Source organism: Nematolebias whitei, chromosome 17 (genome assembly GCF_014905685.2).
Source record: "Nematolebias whitei isolate Nwh7 chromosome 17, NemWhi1, whole genome shotgun sequence".
Lineage (NCBI taxonomy): Eukaryota > Metazoa > Chordata > Actinopteri > Cyprinodontiformes > Rivulidae > Nematolebias > Nematolebias whitei.
Window position 1 is genome coordinate 24,985,450 of NC_056514.1, and position 20,836 is coordinate 25,006,285.

At 38.3% G+C, this 20,836-nt stretch overlaps 2 protein-coding genes across 2 annotated transcripts in view; one reads left to right on the forward strand and one right to left on the reverse strand.

Annotated features, from left to right (window-relative positions):
* Nucleotides 1–8,765, forward strand: part of irf3 (interferon regulatory factor 3) — a 9,504-nt gene extending 739 nt beyond the window's left edge. The window contains exons 2-11 of the mRNA XM_037690988.1: nucleotides 3,226–3,393; nucleotides 3,483–3,654; nucleotides 3,794–3,861; nucleotides 3,944–4,004; nucleotides 4,117–4,185; nucleotides 4,306–4,554; nucleotides 4,762–4,852; nucleotides 6,170–6,459; nucleotides 6,548–6,666; nucleotides 8,652–8,765. Coding sequence (XP_037546916.1) covers nucleotides 3,229–3,393; nucleotides 3,483–3,654; nucleotides 3,794–3,861; nucleotides 3,944–4,004; nucleotides 4,117–4,185; nucleotides 4,306–4,554; nucleotides 4,762–4,852; nucleotides 6,170–6,459; nucleotides 6,548–6,666; nucleotides 8,652–8,765 — 1,398 coding nt within the window. The 5' untranslated portion in view covers nucleotides 3,226–3,228. The remainder of the gene's footprint in view (nucleotides 1–3,225; nucleotides 3,394–3,482; nucleotides 3,655–3,793; nucleotides 3,862–3,943; nucleotides 4,005–4,116; nucleotides 4,186–4,305; nucleotides 4,555–4,761; nucleotides 4,853–6,169; nucleotides 6,460–6,547; nucleotides 6,667–8,651) is intronic.
* A 420-nt stretch (nucleotides 8,766–9,185) lies between these two features.
* LOC119423590 (synembryn-A) overlaps nucleotides 9,186–20,836 on the reverse strand; it is a gene marked incomplete in the record, with an annotated part of 12,269 nt that continues 618 nt past the window's right edge. Inside the window, 10 exon segments of the mRNA XM_037690989.1 lie at nucleotides 9,186–9,606; nucleotides 11,721–12,000; nucleotides 12,097–12,241; nucleotides 12,537–12,632; nucleotides 12,757–12,907; nucleotides 15,477–15,571; nucleotides 18,110–18,298; nucleotides 18,410–18,545; nucleotides 18,616–19,190; nucleotides 19,308–19,397. Of these exon segments, the coding sequence (XP_037546917.1) occupies nucleotides 9,465–9,606; nucleotides 11,721–12,000; nucleotides 12,097–12,241; nucleotides 12,537–12,632; nucleotides 12,757–12,907; nucleotides 15,477–15,571; nucleotides 18,110–18,298; nucleotides 18,410–18,545; nucleotides 18,616–19,190; nucleotides 19,308–19,397 (1,899 nt within the window).

Sequence of the window (20,836 nt, forward strand, 5' to 3'; positions counted from 1 at the left end):
TATTTTTGGGTGTAACTGGGACCTTGAGTGCACAATTTTGTTCCACCTCATGTACCACATGTGATGCGAATGACAATAAAGAAAACCTTGAATAAAAAATTCAATAGCCATCAGGTCATATGACCCACTGACACAAAAAATAATATTAAATTATTATAACAGATTTGACAGATGACACGCTGTTTATTTATTATCTGATTTTAAGGCATTTTACATTTTAAAACCTTTTTACTTTTTTTGTTTTAACTTATTTTGACAATAGATTTTATGTCATGTGACCCAGCGATTAATGTAAATTTATTTTACTAGCTGGAAAGATGAAACACCCTCATTTTTAATTCAAGACTTTTTTTTTTATATTAACAAGTGATGTTTGTCAATCGCTTGCATGTAATGTGGTGTACTGATCCAAAAATCAATGGTAAATTATGCATTTTTCCCCCATGTCCTGATAGACATTGTGAAACTCAGAATTATTGTCTGAGTGTCAAAGTGATGCCCAACAGATTTACTTTCACAAGCGGAGCATTATGGCTGGCCTTAATGCTCCGCTTGATATATAAATAAAACTTTATTAGATTATGCTTTGGGTTTGTTTCAGATGTAATGGACATGGGGATGAAAAACAAAGAAGAAAAATCAGAAAAGTGAGAGAAGGGTTAAAAAGTAAAGAAGAAGATATGAATAGAGGAGAGAGATGGATAAAGAGAACACAAATCAACATCATTGAAGTCTGCCTCTTGACCTGCGGATAGAAAAAAAAGACAAAACTGAGAAACCACAACAACAAACAACTTATATAATGATACTTATAATATCATTAGAAAGTATTTTATACAGTACATGGTAGTACAAGATATATTTAGTGGCCACCACAACCCAACTGAGTGTGTATCTGATAAACACCTGAATCTAAACACCTGTGTGAGCATGCTTGTCACTATAAGGTTTCTCCATAAAAATGCTCAATAGTGGATGTGGGGACCCACAGACCCATTCCCACAGGACATGATGGTAACACAGGGAAGACCGGAGCCACAGACACACAGCGGCCCCCAAGCCCAGAGCCCCGGGAGTCCCCCAACAGGGACACCCGCCCCCCTCAAGAGAGAGAGAAGCAGAGGGAATCCCCAGGCAACCCTCAGCAACCACAATGCAGAAACCCCAGGAGGCTGCAGCGACGAGCCCACAGGCCTCGCTGGTAACCCGCTACTCCAGAGCAGATCCGGTCATGGACACCGAGTCCCAAGGTCATCCCACCCCCCCAACAGAGGCCCGACAGAGCCAGGGCACCCAGGCACCTGCAAGCAGCCACCAGGGCAGGCCGGCACACATCCAAGCACCCAGCCCCAGATGCTGAGAGCCACCAACGCATCGGCGGCAGGGGGGCCCGCCACCAGAGGGGAGTGCGACAGGGGGAAGTTGACCCCACATTAAATGGGGTGCACAAAATGATCCAAGAGAGGGGACCACCCAAAACCCAACCTGAGACGTAAACAGGCACACACAGACGGCCCGACAGAGCCTCTGTCGGGCCATCCATGCGCCCCACCCACCCGACAGCGACCGCAAGCCGGTCCCAGACCGGGGACCGGAGCAGCAGCTGAGGAAGGCCGGCCCAGCGCACCAAGGACCAGGCACCCCAGCAGCCCCACACCACAGGCCCGGAGAAGCCCCGGCACATGGTAGTTTATGTAACTAGCCTAGACAAGTAAGACACACTCAATTCTAATAACGGATTTTTGATTAAATGAAGGAGTTTTTTAATATCTTCCATGTAACTCAACCAAGAGAAGCAAAATCAAAGTGAAATATGAGTCTTGACTAGACAAGTAAGACACTTATTTTTCTTTCATGTTAATGCATTCTTTGTTTTCATTCAGTATTTTTATGACCATTCCATTATTTTTCTTCTTTACCTTCCATGTTATGTGGCCCAGTGGTTTTGTACCTAGATTAGACAAGTAAGACACGCTCAATGTTTTTGAAATAGTCGTCCACGTAAAATTTTTAAATAATTTTTTTACGTCGAAGCTATTCCAAAATCATAATTTTGTCACAAGAATTGATTAAAATTATGAATGCATTAATGTAATATAAAACGAGTGTCATGTCTAATCAAGTTACATTATGGAATATGAATTTTGTATCACTAGGCTTTGTTATATAGAAGCTGTAGACGAAAAATAATAATTCCATATAAAAAATGATTTAAAATATGTACAGATAAATGAGCATGTCTTACTTCTCCAGATTAATTATACACCAAAATATTAATATTTCATCAGTAGGCCACATTATGTGCAAGCTATTTAAGGTAAATCATTAATTTTGAATTAAAAAATGCGTAAAATTGAGTGCAGTCTAGAAAAATTATTTAACATTATTCTGTGTCACAAGGTTACATGAAGTTAAAGCTATTGAAAAACATGAATCAATTTTGAATTAAAATGTTATTAAAAATGACAAATTGTTCTAAATTCAAATAAAAATGAATGTCGCTCATCTATTCAGAGTAAGAGAATATTTTATCAGTAATTTTATGTCAGTGGGTCACATGACCTAAAAGCTATTGAAACTAATTCCTTAATTAAAATAAATAAATCTAATTAAAATGAGTGTCTCGTCTGCCAAATCTATTAGAATAATTTAACATTTTGATTCAATGGGTCACATGACTTAAAAGCTATCAAATAAAATTAATCAATTTGGAATTAAAAAATCAACAAAAGTAGAAAATGCAATAAAATCAGATACAAATGTGTCTCGTCTGTCCAGTCTATGTGTTAGTGAGAAACATGACATGAAAGGTATTATGGTAATTTATTGACAGTCCCTAAGTGAAACACAAAGCCTGCTTTTAATTACTTTTTTTTTAGAAACTCTGCCACTGAATTTTACCTTTTTTTTTTTTTTTTTTTTTACTCCCCTTAAATATCTGTGTTTTTAGAGGAAGTGGGGAAAACAGCTACATGGCCCAATTCACTAGAAAATATTTTCAACTATTTATTTTTAGCAATGTGTCAAATTTCATGACAACCTTTATGTTCATGTTTACTTTTTCATTTTTTATATATTAAGTTGTAAAGTATCTCGAGCAATACATATTCTCTAATTTTGGAATAACAAACTGATGCTAGCTGACATTTTAGTACTGCACTGATTAAATGTGAAAAACAACAACAACAAACAGGTTAATGATTATTAGTATTTTTGCTCCTCCAGAATATGGCTCATCCAAAACCACTTCTGATCCCGTGGCTTCGGGATCAGATTGACAGCGGCAGGTATCCAGGTGTCCAGTGGACAAACCCGCAGCACACGCAGTTCTCCATCCCGTGGAAACATGCTCTGAGACAGGACTCCTCAGACACCGATGTTCTCATCTTTAAGGTTAGCATCACTGAGATCCTCTTCAAATAAATCCAGGAGCAAAGCAAAAGGTGCTCGAATGACATCGTTATGTTCTCGTGTCCCTGTAGGCCTGGGCTCAAGTGAGTGGCAACAACCAGGCTCAGGGAGATGCCTCAATCTGGAAGAGAAACTTCCGCAGCGCCCTCCGAGTTAAAGGCTTCAAACTGGTGTCAGATTCCAAGAACGATACTGCCAACCCTCATAAAGTCTTTCGCTGGCCGGAGGAGGCAGGATCAGAGGGTGAGGATACCCCACAATTACTGAAAGCATAGTGTTAAGTGTTTGGATCGACATGCAGATCAGATAAGTGCAAATTGTTTTAAAATGTATTTGTTGCGTTCATAACTGTAATGATCAATTTAGCTTTTTCCTCCTAAAGCTAACTCTTCTGCTGGATCCCAGGAGCAGAATGATGCAATTTTGTTTGATGGCTTTAACACACAAAACGTAAGTGACTGCACACGTGGGCTTTAAATGTTAATATTGTTTAATTGGCATGAATTTATTTAGACCCGTGTCTGATTTTCAGACTCACGTTGAGCCATTCCTTGATGATGGTCTGTTCATTCCACAAGACGTTGTGATTCGAGGTATTTAGGCTTTTATCCTGCTATTATAGTTTAAATATATTGTATTAGAAGGTATGAACCCTTGAATTATTTGAACGTGTAGTTGATTAAGTAATAACCGTTCGTTTCCCAGCAGAATGCCCAGACGGCCGTGATATTCTCCAGGAGTGTTTAAAAACCCTGAACATCAGCCCTGCAGCAGGTAGTTTGATCATCCCTGCTCCTCTTCCTCACTTCTGCCACACCAGAAGAAAATAAAACAATAATTTGAGGGACTTTTCCCACAACCAGTTTTTTAAATCTTCTCCCAACTTTTCCACAGAGGGCACAGCAGACTTCGAGTTTCCATCTGAGCAGCAACAGCTGCAGGATCAGATTGTGATTGGTGGACACCCGTTGCCTGGGCAACAGCAGGATCCAGTAATGTTTGAGCGTGCAGCCGGAGAAACTGGGTTGCCTGAGCAACCAGCGTGTCCGATGGGGGGAGCTGTGGGAGGGGGCTATGATGACGGGCAGTACGCAGAACAGTTCCTCCAAACCGTGAACAAGACCAGGGATGGAGATAGTTTCAGTAAGTTAGGGGGGCTTACACACACATACACACACATACACACACATACACTGAAAAGACAACCTATTCAAACGTTGTTTTAAAAATCTAATATGTGTCGTATGAACGGCACGAACCATGATTTCCATCCCAACTGTGGTAAAATTAAAGATGGCTGTGAGGCTTGTTGTAAAATACATATATATTTTCATGTTTCTGAATCCTCAGAGACTTATTTCAGGATAACGGTGTACTACAGAGGGGTAAAGGTCTCTGAGCAGCAGGTTGAGAACGAAGCTGGTTTCCGCCTGGTCTACAGGTAACATCAAAATAAATTATTTATTAAAGAACCATGCCTAACAGCTGTTCAACATCTAAACAACCCATTATTATTTGTCTGAGGCTAACTCTTTATACATACATACATATATATATATATATATATATATATATATATATATATATATATATATATATATATATATATATATATATAATGTATATGTATAATGTATATGTGTGTGTAAAGCACACTGTCCATCAAGCTACAAGTGGCATTGTTGGATTTTAGCACAAAATAAGAACTAGATGAGGAAGAAATGCTCAGAACTCAGGGATGAGATTGCCCTGATCTAGAACTAACCTTATATCAGATTCTCACTCCATGAAGAACATTATAAAATGTACCATATAAAGATATTATAAAATCTATTAAATAAAAAAAAAAAATCAGTTTTTGACCGTTACTATTAGACTTTTATACTGTGGGGTGGCAGATAACATCCAGTTTTTATTACATATTCCAGCATCCTGTCACTGCAAAATGTAATATGGTAGAAATAAAAAAAATCAAAGATTAAAATCATAAAAAAAAAAAAATTAAAATAATAACAAAGCATTTTAATTTATAATTTTTTGTGTACAGTTAATACTGTTTTAATTGTGTTTTTCTCCTCCTTTTGTATCTTGTTACCGTATATTTTGGTGAAAGGCAACCAATTAAATAAACATGTCACATATAACATTATAATGTTTATACAGTGTCAATAAATTCAGTGATTTAATTGCCCTGTATAAATAACAAAATGATCAATTATGCAGTATCACGATAGTAATAGTATGATCTCAATCAAAGATCATCTCAAAAACCCAGTCTGATTTCCATCAGTTTTGCTGCTCTTACTGTAATAGGAAAGAAACCAGGATATTAGGGATGTCTGTTGAAATAACAACAAATAACAAAAAATAGCAAGTTGTAGATAATGGATAAATGTAAAAGATACCACATGAGGCTGTATAAAAGTATTTAAATTAGGCAAAGCTGCTATAGAGAAGTCCTTTTGTAAAGTTGTAAAAAAGGAAATAAGCATATGTTCCCCATGTGGTACAAGGAATATATGAAAAGTATTCTGGTGGTCTTTGAAAAACAGTTACCGGTACATACACTAAATATTTAAACGTGAATTTAAAAAAAGTTACATTTTTACAACTCATCCTGCTAAAATCTGCATATAATGTAAACACAACTGTAAAAATCTGACTCGCATTAAAAAAATAAAATTTTTCCTTAGATATCAGTGATTAAAAAATATATTTTAAATCATTTTATTCAACTAAAACCAAACCTTCCCATCAGGCCTGAACTCATCAGTCCAGTTTGGGATCCTGAGACGAGCCTTTCCTTGGTCTCCCTGCCACAACCTGGAGGCATTCTGGATCAAACTCAAGCTACGCTGACCCAGAAGATTCTGGACAAGTTGGGACACGGGCTCGAAGTGGGGGTCTCAGGCTGTGTGGTGTATGGCCAGCGATGGGGTGAAACCAAAGCTTTCTGGAGCTTCTCCAAGTTTGACAGAAGCGGACTGCAGCAAGAGATTCCTAAGCTGCATCCAGAACCACTGTACCCGTTCAGGGACTTTATCAAAGGTGTGTAAAAGGAGCAGCTGTTTATGTTAGAAAGCATGAGAACATGTGTGTAATATGTTGGTGTTAGAAAGTGTCTGTTTTCCTCCAGGAATAATTGATTTCAGTAATGGAGGCGAATGCCCTCCTTGCTCCCTGTTCTTCTGTCTCGGGGAGAAGTGGCCCGACCCAGAGAAGAGACCGCTGGAGAAAAAACTCATCTCAGTTGAGGTTTGCCAACTTCTTAAATATTATTGACTGTATTCAGTTTTCAAGAAATATGGTTTGTCTAAATGAGTGCAAACGACAACTAGAGAAATTGCATTTCCTGTGAAATACAGTGTGAATGCTTATTGCTGAAGAACTTACTATAAAACAGCTGAAATAATCCAAAAACATGCTGAAAAGTAGTTGAATCGGAAGAACAAGCCTAAGTTAGCAGAAGAAAAAAGAAAGTACATGCAGAAATAAGCACAAAAGTTTGAAAATTAGCTAAAAAAGCTGAAATTGGCACAAAAAAGCTGAAAGGTAACTGAAAAGGCAGAAAGAAGCTTAAGCTACCAGAAGGAAGTGAAAGGAGTTGAAATAAAAAAAAAAAAGTGGAATTAGCTGAAAAAGCTAGTTTTAGCACAAAAAAGCTAAATAAAAGCTGAAATAGCAGAAAAAGTTGAAACTAGCTGAAAAAAGTTGAAAGGAGTATAACAAGCTGAAATGAGTAAAAAAAGTATTTAGGCTGAAAGTAGCAGAAACCACAGAAATCTTGAATTTATTTGAAAACCGCTGAAATTAGCTATAAAATGCTAAAAAGTTAGCTGAAAACGTAGACAAAAGCTTAAATTAGCAGAAGGAAGTAGAGAGCACAATTTTTCCAAGTTAAGTTGAAAAATGCAGAAATGAGCACTCAAAAGTGGAAATTATCTGGAAAAAGCTGAAATGTGCAAAAACAACAGCCAAAAAAAAAACAAAAACAGCTGATAAGTAACTGAAAAGGTAGAAAGTAGCTTAAGTTACTAAAAGGAAGTGGAGAGCGCACAATTTTGTTGAATTGTGCTGAAAAAAGTTGAAAGGAGTGCAAAAAATGTGGAATTAGTTGAAAAAGATAAAATTAGCATTAAAACAGCTAAGTAGCTAAAACGGCAGAAATAAGCTGAAAGGAGCATAACAAGCTGAAATTAGCAGAAAAAGTTATTCAGGCTGAAAGTTGCAGAAACCACAAAAATCTTGGAATATATCTGAAAACAGTTGAAATTAGCTAGAAAATGCTAAAAAAAAAAATAAAAAAAAAACACTGAAAAGGTAGATAAAGCTTAAATTAGCAGAAGGAAGTAGAGAGCACAATTTTGCCGTTATGCTGAAAAATGCAGAAATGCGCACTAAAAAGTGGAAATTATCTGATAAAAGCTGAAATGAGCAACAACAAAACAAAAGCTGAAGCTAAAAAGGCAGAAAGAAGCTTAAGTTACCAAAAGAAGTGGCGCATGCACATTTTTGTTGAATTGTACTGAAAAAAGTTGAAAGGAGTGCAAAAAAAATGTGGAATTAGCTGAAAAAACTAAAATTAGCATAAAAACAGCTAAATAGCTGAAATAGCAAAATAAGCTGAAATTAGCAGAAACAAGTTTGAAGAAGTACAAAAATGTTATAGTTAGCAGAAACATCCTGAAAGGAGCACAAAACATCTGAAAAAACAGCTGAAACTAGCTGGAAGCAGCTGAAAATAATTTTAAAGTTGCACAAGGAAGCTGAAAGAAGCTGAACCAGAACAAAATGTGAAAGGAGCAGTAAAAGGTTGTAAACACATCTAAAGATTTGAAGGATGTAAAATGAGCTCAGTTCATTTCCTATGAGGAAAAAAGTGGCAGAAAAGGCTAAATATTTCAAAAAGCTAAAATTGCAGCAATACCAAAAGTCATAGCACCCTTCTCCTAAACGAGCTGAACATTTTTATATATGATTTGTTAAAATAGCACAAAAATTGTGGAATGAGAAAGATGCTGAAAAAGTATTGAATAAAAATGGATCACAATAGTGTGAATGATTCATAAACATTCACACTATTCTTAGAACATATTAGAACGTATCACAAATTAGAACATATTAGAATATATCACAAATACTGATTCAGATATAAAAATAGAGATTAAAAAGTTACATTACTCAACTGTTTCATGCCATCTTGTTTTAATCTTCATCATTTGGCTCGTTTTTCCCCTCAGGTGTCTTTAACTTCTATGGAGTTGCTGAAGAACATAGCTGTTGCAGGTGGCGCCTCCTCTCTGCAGTCTGTAGAACTGCAGGTGTCTCTTGAAGAAATGATGGAGCTGTGCTGACGTCAGGGCCTGCAGAAAGTCTTCACTTATCCTGTTTGTGGTTCTAAGTTTTATGAACATTGTAGGTTTTGAGTTTTCACCAAACAGGTCATCTCTGAACAGTGACTGCTGGTGCTTAACTGGTTTTAGGAATATAAAGTGGAACTTTGTTTTGTTCTTAACACAGTTATTGTTGTTTTATGTTTTTGTATTTTGGAATAACGAGAACTATATAATTTTATGACAACATTTCAACATTAATTGAAAGATTTGCACCACTATAAATTTAAAAAAAAAAAAAAAAAATCACATTTTGATAATGCAAAACAAACAAAAAAAAAATCTGTTTTTAGTGATTTTTATCAGTGCAAAAACAGTCAGATCATCTGATTATTTACATTCCATAATCTGAAAGTACAGTGTGAAATATAAACTGCGTGCTGTTCCGACTTTCTAATTATGCTCGTGATAAATTTGATTCCTTCTCCAGAACTAAAACGATAATTTTATTTCCTGTCAGACCAGAGATAAAGCTGCGGTACATTTTTATTTTCTGAATATAAGAGAGTTAAAGTTTTCATTTTCTATAAAACATTTAGTTTCTGTCAGAATGTTTGTTTGACTAAATATTGTTTCATTTTAGAATTTCATGCGCTAACAAACTCATAAAATTCAGTGTTTACAAAGCAAAATCAATAAAGTGAATGAGTTCAACATTTTTCAGTCCTTGTCTTCTTTGTCTGACTCCGCTTCGTTCTCCAGCTCAGACTTTGCTTCTTCAGCGAGGAGGTTTTCCTCCAGACCTCTCATTGGGACGAGCTTCCCTTCTTCATCCACCCCCATGGGCTGGATGATGTTCTCTCTGCAGAAAACAAGACGTCGACTGATAACAGCTTTTCTTTAAATTAGCTCTCAATAATCATTTAGAAGTTTTATAGAAACAGGATAAAATAGTCAATCATAAACTCATACCATTTAAGACTTTCTTTACAATTGTATTAACCTTAAAAATAAGAACGCAACAAAAACAAACTACGGGTAAAATAATTAAAATTATAGACTGACCTCTTGATATTTATTAATATAAATTTCTCCTCCAGTCTCATTAAAAATGTCATTTTAAGTGCTTAGCATTCAGTTTTGATTTGTTTGCTCTTTGTAAAGTAAGATTTTGATCATACAATAAAGTTTTTTTTGGGAAAAAGTAGACCAGGACATTTTTGCAGCAATGTTTTTATTTATTTATTTTTTCATTTTTATTCTAGTCCCTGTTAAAGGTACTTTTGTAAAGTCAAAAAAGCCGGAATAAAAACTTAAATATTAAGTATGAAAATGTATCTGCACATTCTTTTTTTAAACATCAAAAGTTAATGTGTCCATAATTGAAAAATGTGTGAGTGGAAGTGGGTCAGACGGTGAACTTACAGGTCTAGAAGTTTTACAAAAGCTGCGTGTTTGAATCCAGAGCTCAGTCTTCATGGCGCTCCACCTCCGTGCTTTATCCCCAATATTTATTATTCTTTGTTTTCTTACTTGTTCTTTCTCATTTAGCAGCATATTCACTCATGTTTCCACCTGAACGTCTTCTGAGATTCAACACTTGTCCAGTTCCACATTTATTTACCTACATGACTGAAGTAGGTCAAGAGAGTGCTGTATTTACTCGGGGCGTGGAGCAACATTTCAGAACTTTACATCTGGAAAATGACTGGAGTACACACTTCCAAGCTGCATCATTTGATATACCGTATTTTTCGGATTATAAGGCACACTAAAAATCCTTTAATTTTCTCAAAAATCGACAGTGAGCCTTATAATCCGGTGCACGTTATGTATTAATTCTGGTTGTGCTTACTGACCTCGAACCAATTTTATGTGCTTATTGTGAATGAGTTAACTTATCTGACCCTTTTCTTTAGCTTAATGCACCTTATAATCCAGTGCGCCTTATAGTCCGAAAAATACGGTAGTTCAGGATAACCATTTTAATTTTTGTTCTTAACTTTGAAATGAGTACCTTTAATTCTGACTGTAAACTAATTTAGAGGAACTCTGTTGAAATTACATTTCTGATAAGAGTAATCTGTATTATAAACATTTTTAAGCATCAGTAATAGTCTGGTAGTCTTTAGGTAGGCCTGTCGCGATAAACAATAAATCAATTAATTGCATGATAAATGAAAATGATCAACTCATTTTCATTTATCAGCTTTATCATTTCTTCGTGTCTCTCTCTTTCTACTGAAGACACTGGATGACAAAAGGCTCAACTCTGGTGTTCTTCACTGACCCCTCCCTTTCTCTTTAAAATCTGTTTTAACCGTCCAAAATAAAGTTTTTGGACGGTTAAAAGCAGCTAAGCTGAGAAGCTAAGCTAACAGGCCGCTGTCTTGTCGAAGCTCCAAAATTCATGGTTAAAACCCGTGCCTTCGTGTAAAAAGTTGTTTTTCTCTGCAAAAAGAAGCTGAGCACTTGTTTACTGATTTTTTATTAAAAGCTTTGTGTGGAAAATGCTACGCTAAAGAGCTCAAACCACACAGAGCATCTGCCATTTTGAGAACTGACAAACAGAAAGGAGAGACAGCCCATGTCATGTCAAGGGGCCTCCCTCCCATTTTACTTAAAGAGACACACTGCTAGCTCCCTCGCTATCCATCCTTCGGTTCAAACAGTCTTATACTGCCATCCAGTGGTTACAAAATATACTACATGCAAAACTAATAAATATTTCTTCTTAAATTTAACAATAATTACTACTTATTGTCAAATTTCAAACAATATTATCGTTTATCGCAATAATTTCTGAGACAATTAATCGCCCAGCAAAATTTGTTATTGTGACAGGCCTACTTTAAGGTATTAAAAGATTTGTGTTACTCTTATTTTCTTGAGCCATAATGTTCCTTTCGACCCTCAAGACAGACATGTTTTGTGACATTTATTTTATTTTTCTATAAGTGTTTGTCGTTTCCCAACCTGGACAGCTTGTTGAAGAGCATGATGAGCCTCTTGGCCTCCTCCTCCTTCTCCTCCTCCGTCATGCCCTCCATGGGGTCTGGCTGCTCGGCCTCCACCCGCCCCGTCACAGGGTTGATGCGGTCTTTCACCTGCCGGTACTCCTCTGTGTCTGAATCTGAGTCGCTGGAGTACTGAGCGTCGGTGCTGGAGCTCCTGACCCTCTGACCTCCCAGCAGGCCCCTGGTGGCCAGCAGACCCGCTGCATTACCGTAGCCGGTGTACTTGACAAAACGCCTCACTGGGAAAATAAGAAGTAAAGATGATCCAAGGTGTATGTACACTAAAACTCAGAATGGACTTTTGAATCCGCTTTGATCCCGATATTGAACTTTACCATTTTCCTTGCAGAGGACAAAGAGGAGGTCGGCAGCGCAGTGTTTGAGGTCTGTGTCCAGATGAGTCATGAGGCGAACCAGGCGGCTCCTCACCGTGGTGCCATCCTCTGGCCTTTGTGATACATCTCTCAGAGGAGGAAGGATCTAATCAGGGAGACACTTTCTGATTTCAGGTGATCTTTGATTAAAAATAAATAAAAACCCAGAAACTGAACACAGCTGATTTAAAAAAACTCACAAATAAAGTAAATATTGCTGATTATTTCATAACGTGAATGAAAGATCTAAAAAGCAAGATCAGACTACAGATGTTCAGAAGATATGAGTGCCACCTGCTGACACAGTTTATACTGCAGTCCCACTGGATGTCTTCTGCTGTTCAAACTCATTAACCATTTTAGATGTATGTTAAGGTGAAACCATTCTGAGGTAACAATACATGTTTCCTGATGTACAGGCGTGTTTCTCTGTGAGCCCTGCAGCTCTCGATCAGCAAATTCAGGATTGGAGTCAGTTTCTCCTTGACTTTTTCTCCCTGAATAGGAACAGAAACGTGGAAAATTATCATTGAAGCTGCAGACTCTCTTAGAAAAAGAGGATTTTTTTTTTTTTTAAAGGAGCAAAACAAGACAGAAACAAAGATTTTCTCCCCCACCCACCGACTCCAGGCGCCTCTCCATGAACGTCAGCATGACATGCACACAGTCCATGTTGACTCCCAGACTTTGTTTGGAGTCTGGCTGCAGAGGGACGGTCAGCAGCACGTCAAGACACTGGAGGGGCAGCGCTGACAGCAGGTTGACCGTGTGGCTGCAGGATTGAGACAGGCTGGGTTAGTGGTTGGTGGCAGAATTGTTCCACACTTGAATGGATCTAAACTCAGTCAGTAGAAACAACAATAAGACTGGAACACATATAATTAAAAACATCAGACAAAATAAAATGAACAAAAGACCAGATTATCAATATATTGATCAATTATTAGGACTATGAAGGTTAGCTGCATATTTAATTTGGCTGGGAGCATGTTCATCCATCCATCTATCCATTCATCCATCATCTTCATTTTCGGGTCGCAGGGATCACTGGTGCCTATATTCAGCTATCACTGTATGAGAGGCGGAGAACACCCTGGACAGGTCTCCAGGTCTCTTTAGTGTTTATCGTATATCTCTTAGAATCAAAATAAGCTTTATTATCATTGCACCGAGATACAATGAGAACATGTACGTACAGTCGTCCGAAAGATGGGCGGAGTGCACGAAGCTGCTGCTAAAAGCGCGCCCTTCTTATTCTTATTCAGAATAATACTTTTAGATAGGAAAAAGGGAAGAACCATAAGGATAGATAGTGGTATTATAAAAAAAGATCTTTCACATCTTGTCCTATCAGGACATGATTTGAGACATAAAAAACTCTACCAGCAATTAAATTAAAATTAAAACATGATTACATATGCATTTGATGACAAGGTGTTGAGATTTGTCCATGAGCGTTTTTCAGATCGGCCACAGTTTTGGATGATGTTGTTTCAGCCAGCAGTTCTGATAAGCTTGCACAGAAGTTTGGGGGGGGGGGGGGGGGTGATAGATGAAGCTTTTATCCCTGGTTACCCATGACCCAAGATAAATTTGATAGTCGGCCTGTGTCCGAGGCCAAATGTGGGAGTCAGATTCAGATAAGCTTCGATTGTTGATTTACTTCAGACAGACAGATTTTTTTCATCAACTATGAGTCCTTCTGGAACTTTCTGGTTCAAAATGGCCTGATTTGTGGGAACCCATTCCACTGATCCATGTTATGAGCCTCCTTCAAGGTCAATCCCATCACGCTGATGAGTCCTAGAAGCCGCAGGTGGCCTGCTATTCTCATAAATCGACTCCACCTTACAGTTTAGCTCGTAAATCAGCTGATGTTGAGTACTCATAGCTCGAACCAAACCTTCACACTGACTCGGAAGCTTTGTCATGGTCAAAACTGCTACAGATGTCTTCTTCAATAGTCGATAAAACAGAGCCCCGCCGATGACAAAAAGCAGAGTCCCTGCTATCATAAATCCAAATAAATAAACGTCTTCAGCATCCTCCTGAGACAGAACTGAGAGCCACATTAACTGCCACACTCCCCACAGATCCATGACATACCCCACAGCATGAGTCTCAGCTGGACAAGTGGGTTCTCCAGGACCCTGTCGTTTTGTTGGGAAAAAAGTTGTCGATAGCGTTGAAAGTCCAGGTCACCAGATCCATAATCTTAATTTTTGTTCAGGAGATGTGTACCAGGCGCTTCAGACACACAGAAAGCGAAGCAGGAGGAAGGAAAACAGGGGAGGGAAGGCAGGAGCAGCCACCTCGAGCGAGAGCCAGACAGAAACTCATCAAAAGATATTTTAGCATAATGTTTGGTGTTCATTTAGCGCAGTAGTGTCAAACTCGTTTGCATGAATGGTCCAAAGTTTAAAACTTTTTCCAAATCATGGGCCCATTTCAGTCGATGTATTAATCCAAGTCAGATACCCGACATCTTTTCTTGGTTCTAGGTTCATAAACAGGAGTTAAATTGGTCCTATTTGATGTTTTTTGTTGTTCCTCCACATCAAAATCAAATAATACAGAAAAGTCCCAACTTTTTTCTGGCATCAAAATTAGCCAACTGTCATGAGAAACCTGCATTAAATTATTATTTTAAGCAAAATGAGAAGAATAAACACATTTTCATTCAAATTATAATATTGGTGGGCCTTAAATTGTAAAAAAAAAAAAAAAAAAGGGCCAGATCTGGCCCATGGGCCTTGCATTTGACACGATTTAGTGTATATCTTAGACCCTTATATACTGTTTCTTTTTATACTTTATATTTTTATTAGATTGGGTATAACTGGGATGCTGTGTGCATAATTTCCTTCCACCTCATGTACCACATGTGATGCAAATGACAATAAACTTGACTTGAACTTCAACTTGAACTTGAGAACATAGAGACGAACAACCATTCACTCTCTCACTCACACCTAGGGACTATTTAGAGTTACCAATCAGCCTAACATGCATGTTTTTGGTCTGTGGGAGGAAACCAGAGTACCCGGAGGAACCCCACGTGCACGGAAAAACCATGCAAACTCCACCCAGAAAAGCCCTGTGAGCATATCAAATGAGCAAATAAAAAGAAATTAGGATTATCAAATCAGGGAGTTTTTTCAATGAAAGGCAATTCTCCTAAAAGCTGAGATAATCTTGAGTGTGTTAACACATTTGTTTTAAATGAAGGTTGCCTTTTTCTGGATAATCTCGCTTATAACTTTGCTGCTCATGTAAATAATAAAAGCATGCATTATTGGATTTTATTGGACAGAGTAATAGGGATAAAGAGTTCTTGTCACCCCTGTAGCTCGTCAGTGTCCTCTGGGAGCATACACCTCCTCATAAGGCAGAGACGGAGAATCGCTGCCAGGTGTCTGTAAAGCGTTGCATCATCCTACAGAGAGAGAAAATTCATGTCACGACTCATTCCTCTTCTTTTCTAGACATAAACAGTGAAAGTAAAGATAAGATAATTTATAAAGATGGGTTGGGTTTTGATTGAATCTTTTTTTTTTTTGGTTATGCAAACGCTATTTCCCCTACACTATCTTTTTTTTTTCTCTCTGTGCTCAGGTGAAGACGGACCCTGTGCTCCGTTCCCCCCGCTTCCCTGCTTGCTCTCTTCTGTCTTGTGAACCCTTAAAGAGCCTTTTTTTTTCTGCATACGTTACTAATTCGAAGGATTTGATCAGCTGGTCTCTCAGCAAAATTGGACTATGCTACGACTTTCCCTTAAAATTCAATGTCTTCACCGGCCTATATGTACATGTATAACGTCTATTTATCTGCTTTGCTGTGGTAGGTTTTATTGATGCCTCAAATCGTGCCATGTCTAGGACAAGGTGTGAGAGATCTTTTTTTATACCGTCTCTCCTCATGTTTTCTTCCCTTTTCTCATCTAAGCAAAATATTATTCTAAGGAAGAATAAGAAGGCTGCGCTAATTAGCAGCAGCTTTGTGTACCACATCCATCTTTCGGACGACTGTACGTACATGTTCTCGTTGTATCTTGGTGCAATGATAATAAAGCTTATTCTGATTCTGATTGTGACTATTCTCAGAACAGTACTCTTGTTTTTCTACAGTTCTTGAAGGCTGATGGGCATGGATATGTGTCAGGGTCTCTATCCTTGTTATAAATCATATTTTCTTACATGATGCATAAAACATCTTAAAATCAGCTTAATCAAGGGGTAATAATTCTCAATCTCTTTCCTTGTTATAAGTAAATTTTTCTTAAATGAAGCATAAAAAAAAATCTTCAAATCAAATTAATGAAGGGGGCATAACACTCATGCTAAGAAAATATTTCTTAAGGAAAGCAATCTTTGCTTGTAAGAAGTGCAATTTTCTTTAATTTTGGACAATTTAGTTTAGTTTAAAGGCACACAGTAGTTAGATCCATTTGCTAGTTTTAAGAATTCTAGCCAAGCAAACTTTGTTTACAACCATTGGCAGATTTTTTTAAACTCAAAATAAAAAAAAATTGGTTACGTTTAGGAATATTTAGTTTATTTCAAATACCATATTTTCCGGCATATAAGTCACAGTTTTTTGCATAGATTTGCCAGTCTTGCAACTTATACGCCAAACTAACTTATATATGTTTTTCCATTTTAATAACGCAATTTTTGACTGACGCTTTAAATGTTCAATCATACATAAACCAGAGTAAATATTACCTTTTGCAGCCGCTAGAGGTGCAAGAGGGCCCTCTAGGCATACAGTATATGTTGTTCTTGTACTGCTACCCCCACTGACCCCCCTCCAAACATTGACCATTAAAGTGAATTTATTAAGAAAAAGTTAAACTGAGAGACACCTTTGCTATAATGTTGAGCAAACAAACAATTTTTTAAAGTGATAATCTTGTTAAATTTCTAAGAACTGCAACTGCAAGCCCTCCCGTGCGCACTCCCGTGGCCACCAATTGATTTTTGGCATTCAATCGATTTTTGGCACGACACAGGCCCATGTTTCCCAGGGGTCAGTGGTGACGCATAATAAACGTGACGGGTCAGCGATGACTAGGCCTGTCACGATAACAAGTTGGGCGATTAATTGTTTCAAAAATTATTGCGATAAATGATAATATTGTTTGAAATTTAACAATAATTAAGAAGAAATGTTGCTTTGTTTGGTGTGTAGTACCTTTTGTGACCACCTGATGGCAGTATAAGACTGTTTGAACCAAAGGATGGATTGTTGAGCAGCTGTCTCTTTAAGAAAAATGAGAGGGAGGGGCCCCTGACATGGGCTAACATAGTGACATGGTGGATGCTCGGTGATTTGAGCTCTTTAGCATAGCATTTTTCGCACAAAGATTTTATAAAAAAAAAAAAAATCAAAAAAAAAATTATTCGCTTCTTTTTGCAGAGAAAAACAACTTTCTACATGAAGGCACGGGTTTCAACCGTGAATTTTGGAGCTTCGACAAAACAGGTTTTTTTTTTCCCCTTAGATCGGCCTGTTAGCTTAGCTCGTAGCTTAACTGCTTTTAACGATCCAAAAACGCGATTCTGGAAAACAGATTTTAAAGAGAAAAGAGAAAGGGAGGGGTCAGTGAAGAGCACCGGAGTTGAGCCGTGTCTTCAGTAGAAAGAGAGACACGAAGAAACGATAAAGCCGGTAAGTAAAAATGAGGTTGATAATTTTCATTCATCATGCAATTAATTGATTTATTGTTTATACGGCAGGCCTAGTGGTGACGCAAAATAAATGCGACTTATACGCCGAAGCGACTTAAATATGTATTTTTCCTCTTCAGATGCTTTTTTTGATTTATGCGACTCATACTCTGGAGCGACTTATACGCCGTAAATTACTGTAGTGTTGTTTTTGCAGTGAAATATTATCCTCTGAACATTTCTCTTGCTTTTCTACAATTCTTGAAGACTGATGGATTTATCATTATATTCTCATATTGACTAACTTCACTCGGCTCCTGCTTGTGGGTGCTGTAAGTGATAGTGAAGAGGATTTTGAGGATCTCTGTGATGCGTTGAGAGGCTTCCAGAGAGACGGGGGGTGCGGCGAGGTCCAGCACACATTCGTACTGCTCCTTCCACTGAACATCCAGGCTGCTCTCCAAGATGGCGGTGAGGATGGGCACCCCTCCCTCCTGGAGGGTTGAAGCAAAAAAAAACAAAACTCAACAGTGATCTGGAAAATGTCTCACAGTGGCCACCTGTCAAGGCTTTAGGAAGTGGGGGTGCGGAGGGTGCTATGCTACCTGCCGAAGCTGAGCGCTGAGCTCCGGACGCAGTGCGGTGATGAGGAACATGAGGCGAAGCTCGTAAAATTGAACACTGGAAGGAGGCGAACAGCTGACACCGGAGGAGAGAAGCTGGATGAGTCCACTCAGAAGTCTGACAGAAGAAAAGATAAAAGGGTGAACTGGGAATTTATGAAACTCTGTGTTTTTGTGAGTTGACCCACCTGAGTGAGCTGAACCTCTCCTGCGCCCAGCTGCTGTTGTACACCACATTACACAACACCTTCATGGCCTCTTTCCTCAGTGCCTCTTCTCCTAACTCCCCTTCCTCATCCTCCTCTTCCTCTCCGTCCATCTTGCTCTCCCTGCGGTCCTTCCTCCCTCGCTCCAGCACCTTCTGATGGGTCCCACCTCTGTGCATTTCATGGATGCTGTCTCCACAGTTGACGATGCTCGTGCCACTTTTTAAATCCTCATCAACAAGAGGACACTCCTCATTTTGTTCAGCGACGTTGGCTTCACCCTCATCCTCTGCTCTGAGACTCTGCAGCACTTTGGCCTTTGCAAGCGAAGCAATGACGTCATCATAGAAATCAAAGTCTGGGTCAGTGGCTTCGCTGCCAGCATCACTGGTGGTCAACCCGGCTAGTTTGGCCAACGTCAGGAGAGTGCTGTCAGTCACCAAGTGGCCCAGGATCTTTTTGTCTCTGCTCAGGATCCTCAGGGAGCGCAGAGATACTCTCAACAGGTGACGCTTGACTCCTGTTTTTATGAACCTCGCAAGAACGACAGATAAATTCTGCAGACAGGACAAGAAAAACACATTAATGAGTTGTGAAGAGTTTTATATAAACTCATTTTTAATGGATCTTGTATGTATAATCTCTGCAGGCAAAGAGTGACAGCATCTCGTTACCTGTCGGAGGAGGAGGCCTCGATTTTCCTCTTTGTACTCCTCATTGTCAGAGTCAGAATCAGCGTACTCCCTCACTTTATGCTCCTTAAACTGTTACAGCAGAGAGATTAACGAATCAAATATACATTTTCACCCTTTTGTTCAGTTTGTGGGTCAGTTTTGGCTGTTTTTATTTGAATCCAGTGTCAGTGTTTATAATGCGGTAGCACCTTACCTCCTCCAGTTTTCTTTGCTGCAGGGATCCAACAGTTCAGGGAGTTGGGTAACAAAAGAAAAAGAAACAAAGCATGCACAGTTGCGTTAATAGCTCAGATTCCTCTCTATTTTTTTTACAAAGTTGCTAATCAGTTTTGTGATAACATAAGTTAAATTATATATATTTTAAACTAAATATCATTAAATTCAAATCTGTGAGAATGAAAAGGAGAAGTTTGGTAAGATTAAGAAAATCTGAGCCTCGGTCTGATGTGCTGCTTTTCTTGTTTGTGTTCTTTTTTAATATGAGCATTTAAATGAGTCTATTTTGATTATTGTTATAAATATTCTTTTTATGAAAAGTACAACTAATATGTGACAAGAGTGGGCATTCACATAACCTTTACCTTTTCAGCTGCATATATTCATATGAATATATGACAATATTCAGCCTATATTCAACTGAATATAAGTCATTTTATGCTGCTCTTATATATGAGTTAATAAAATGCAGGTGTCAGAGTTTTTGAGCTGAACAGAAATCTAAAATCTACTATTAGACTAAATATATCCTAAAAGTGAAAGCTTTATAAATATCTACTTCTGCTTTAATATCAACATTTGACCACTTTTTTTTTAAATAACAAAACTATAAAAGGTCAAATCTGTACAGGCTTCAAACACAGACTAGTGCTAATAAGATTTTTTTCATTCCTGATTTTGCCCCCACCCCCCACCCCACAATTTTTTTTATTTTTACACAATCAGACACCCATGCTGCCATTTAACTATAATAATAATAATGAACACGTTATTATGTCAAAATATTGTATGTTCCCATATAATGGTGAAATTGGATCTCTGCATTTAACCCATCCACCACCAGGTGGAGCAGTGTGCCGCTATTGAAGCGTCAGGGGAGCATTTTTGGGGATAGGGTGTGCTGCTCAGAGACACCACAAGATGTGCAATGACCGGGGACTGAACTTGGGATTTTCGTGTCCCAAGTCGGCTGCCCTGCCTCCACACTATCTCGGCACCCATGACTGTGTGAGGCAAAAATGTGAACGAGACGAAAGTTAGCGTTCACATGAACCACCATGCAGTTTGTAGGTTTAATGATATTTTAATATGACGTCAGTCCACTGTTGTCTTGGCTCCACTCTGATTACCTGTTAGCTCATCAGTCGACTCATAAACTCAGTTGCACCAAACCTTCAAAAAGCTATCCAGAACAGGTAAGATATTCATTGTTCATATCCTTCCACGGAAGCCCCTTCAAAAGCTCTGAACAATCCCTTTAAGCAGCACAGAGACACCCCCCCCCCCCCCCC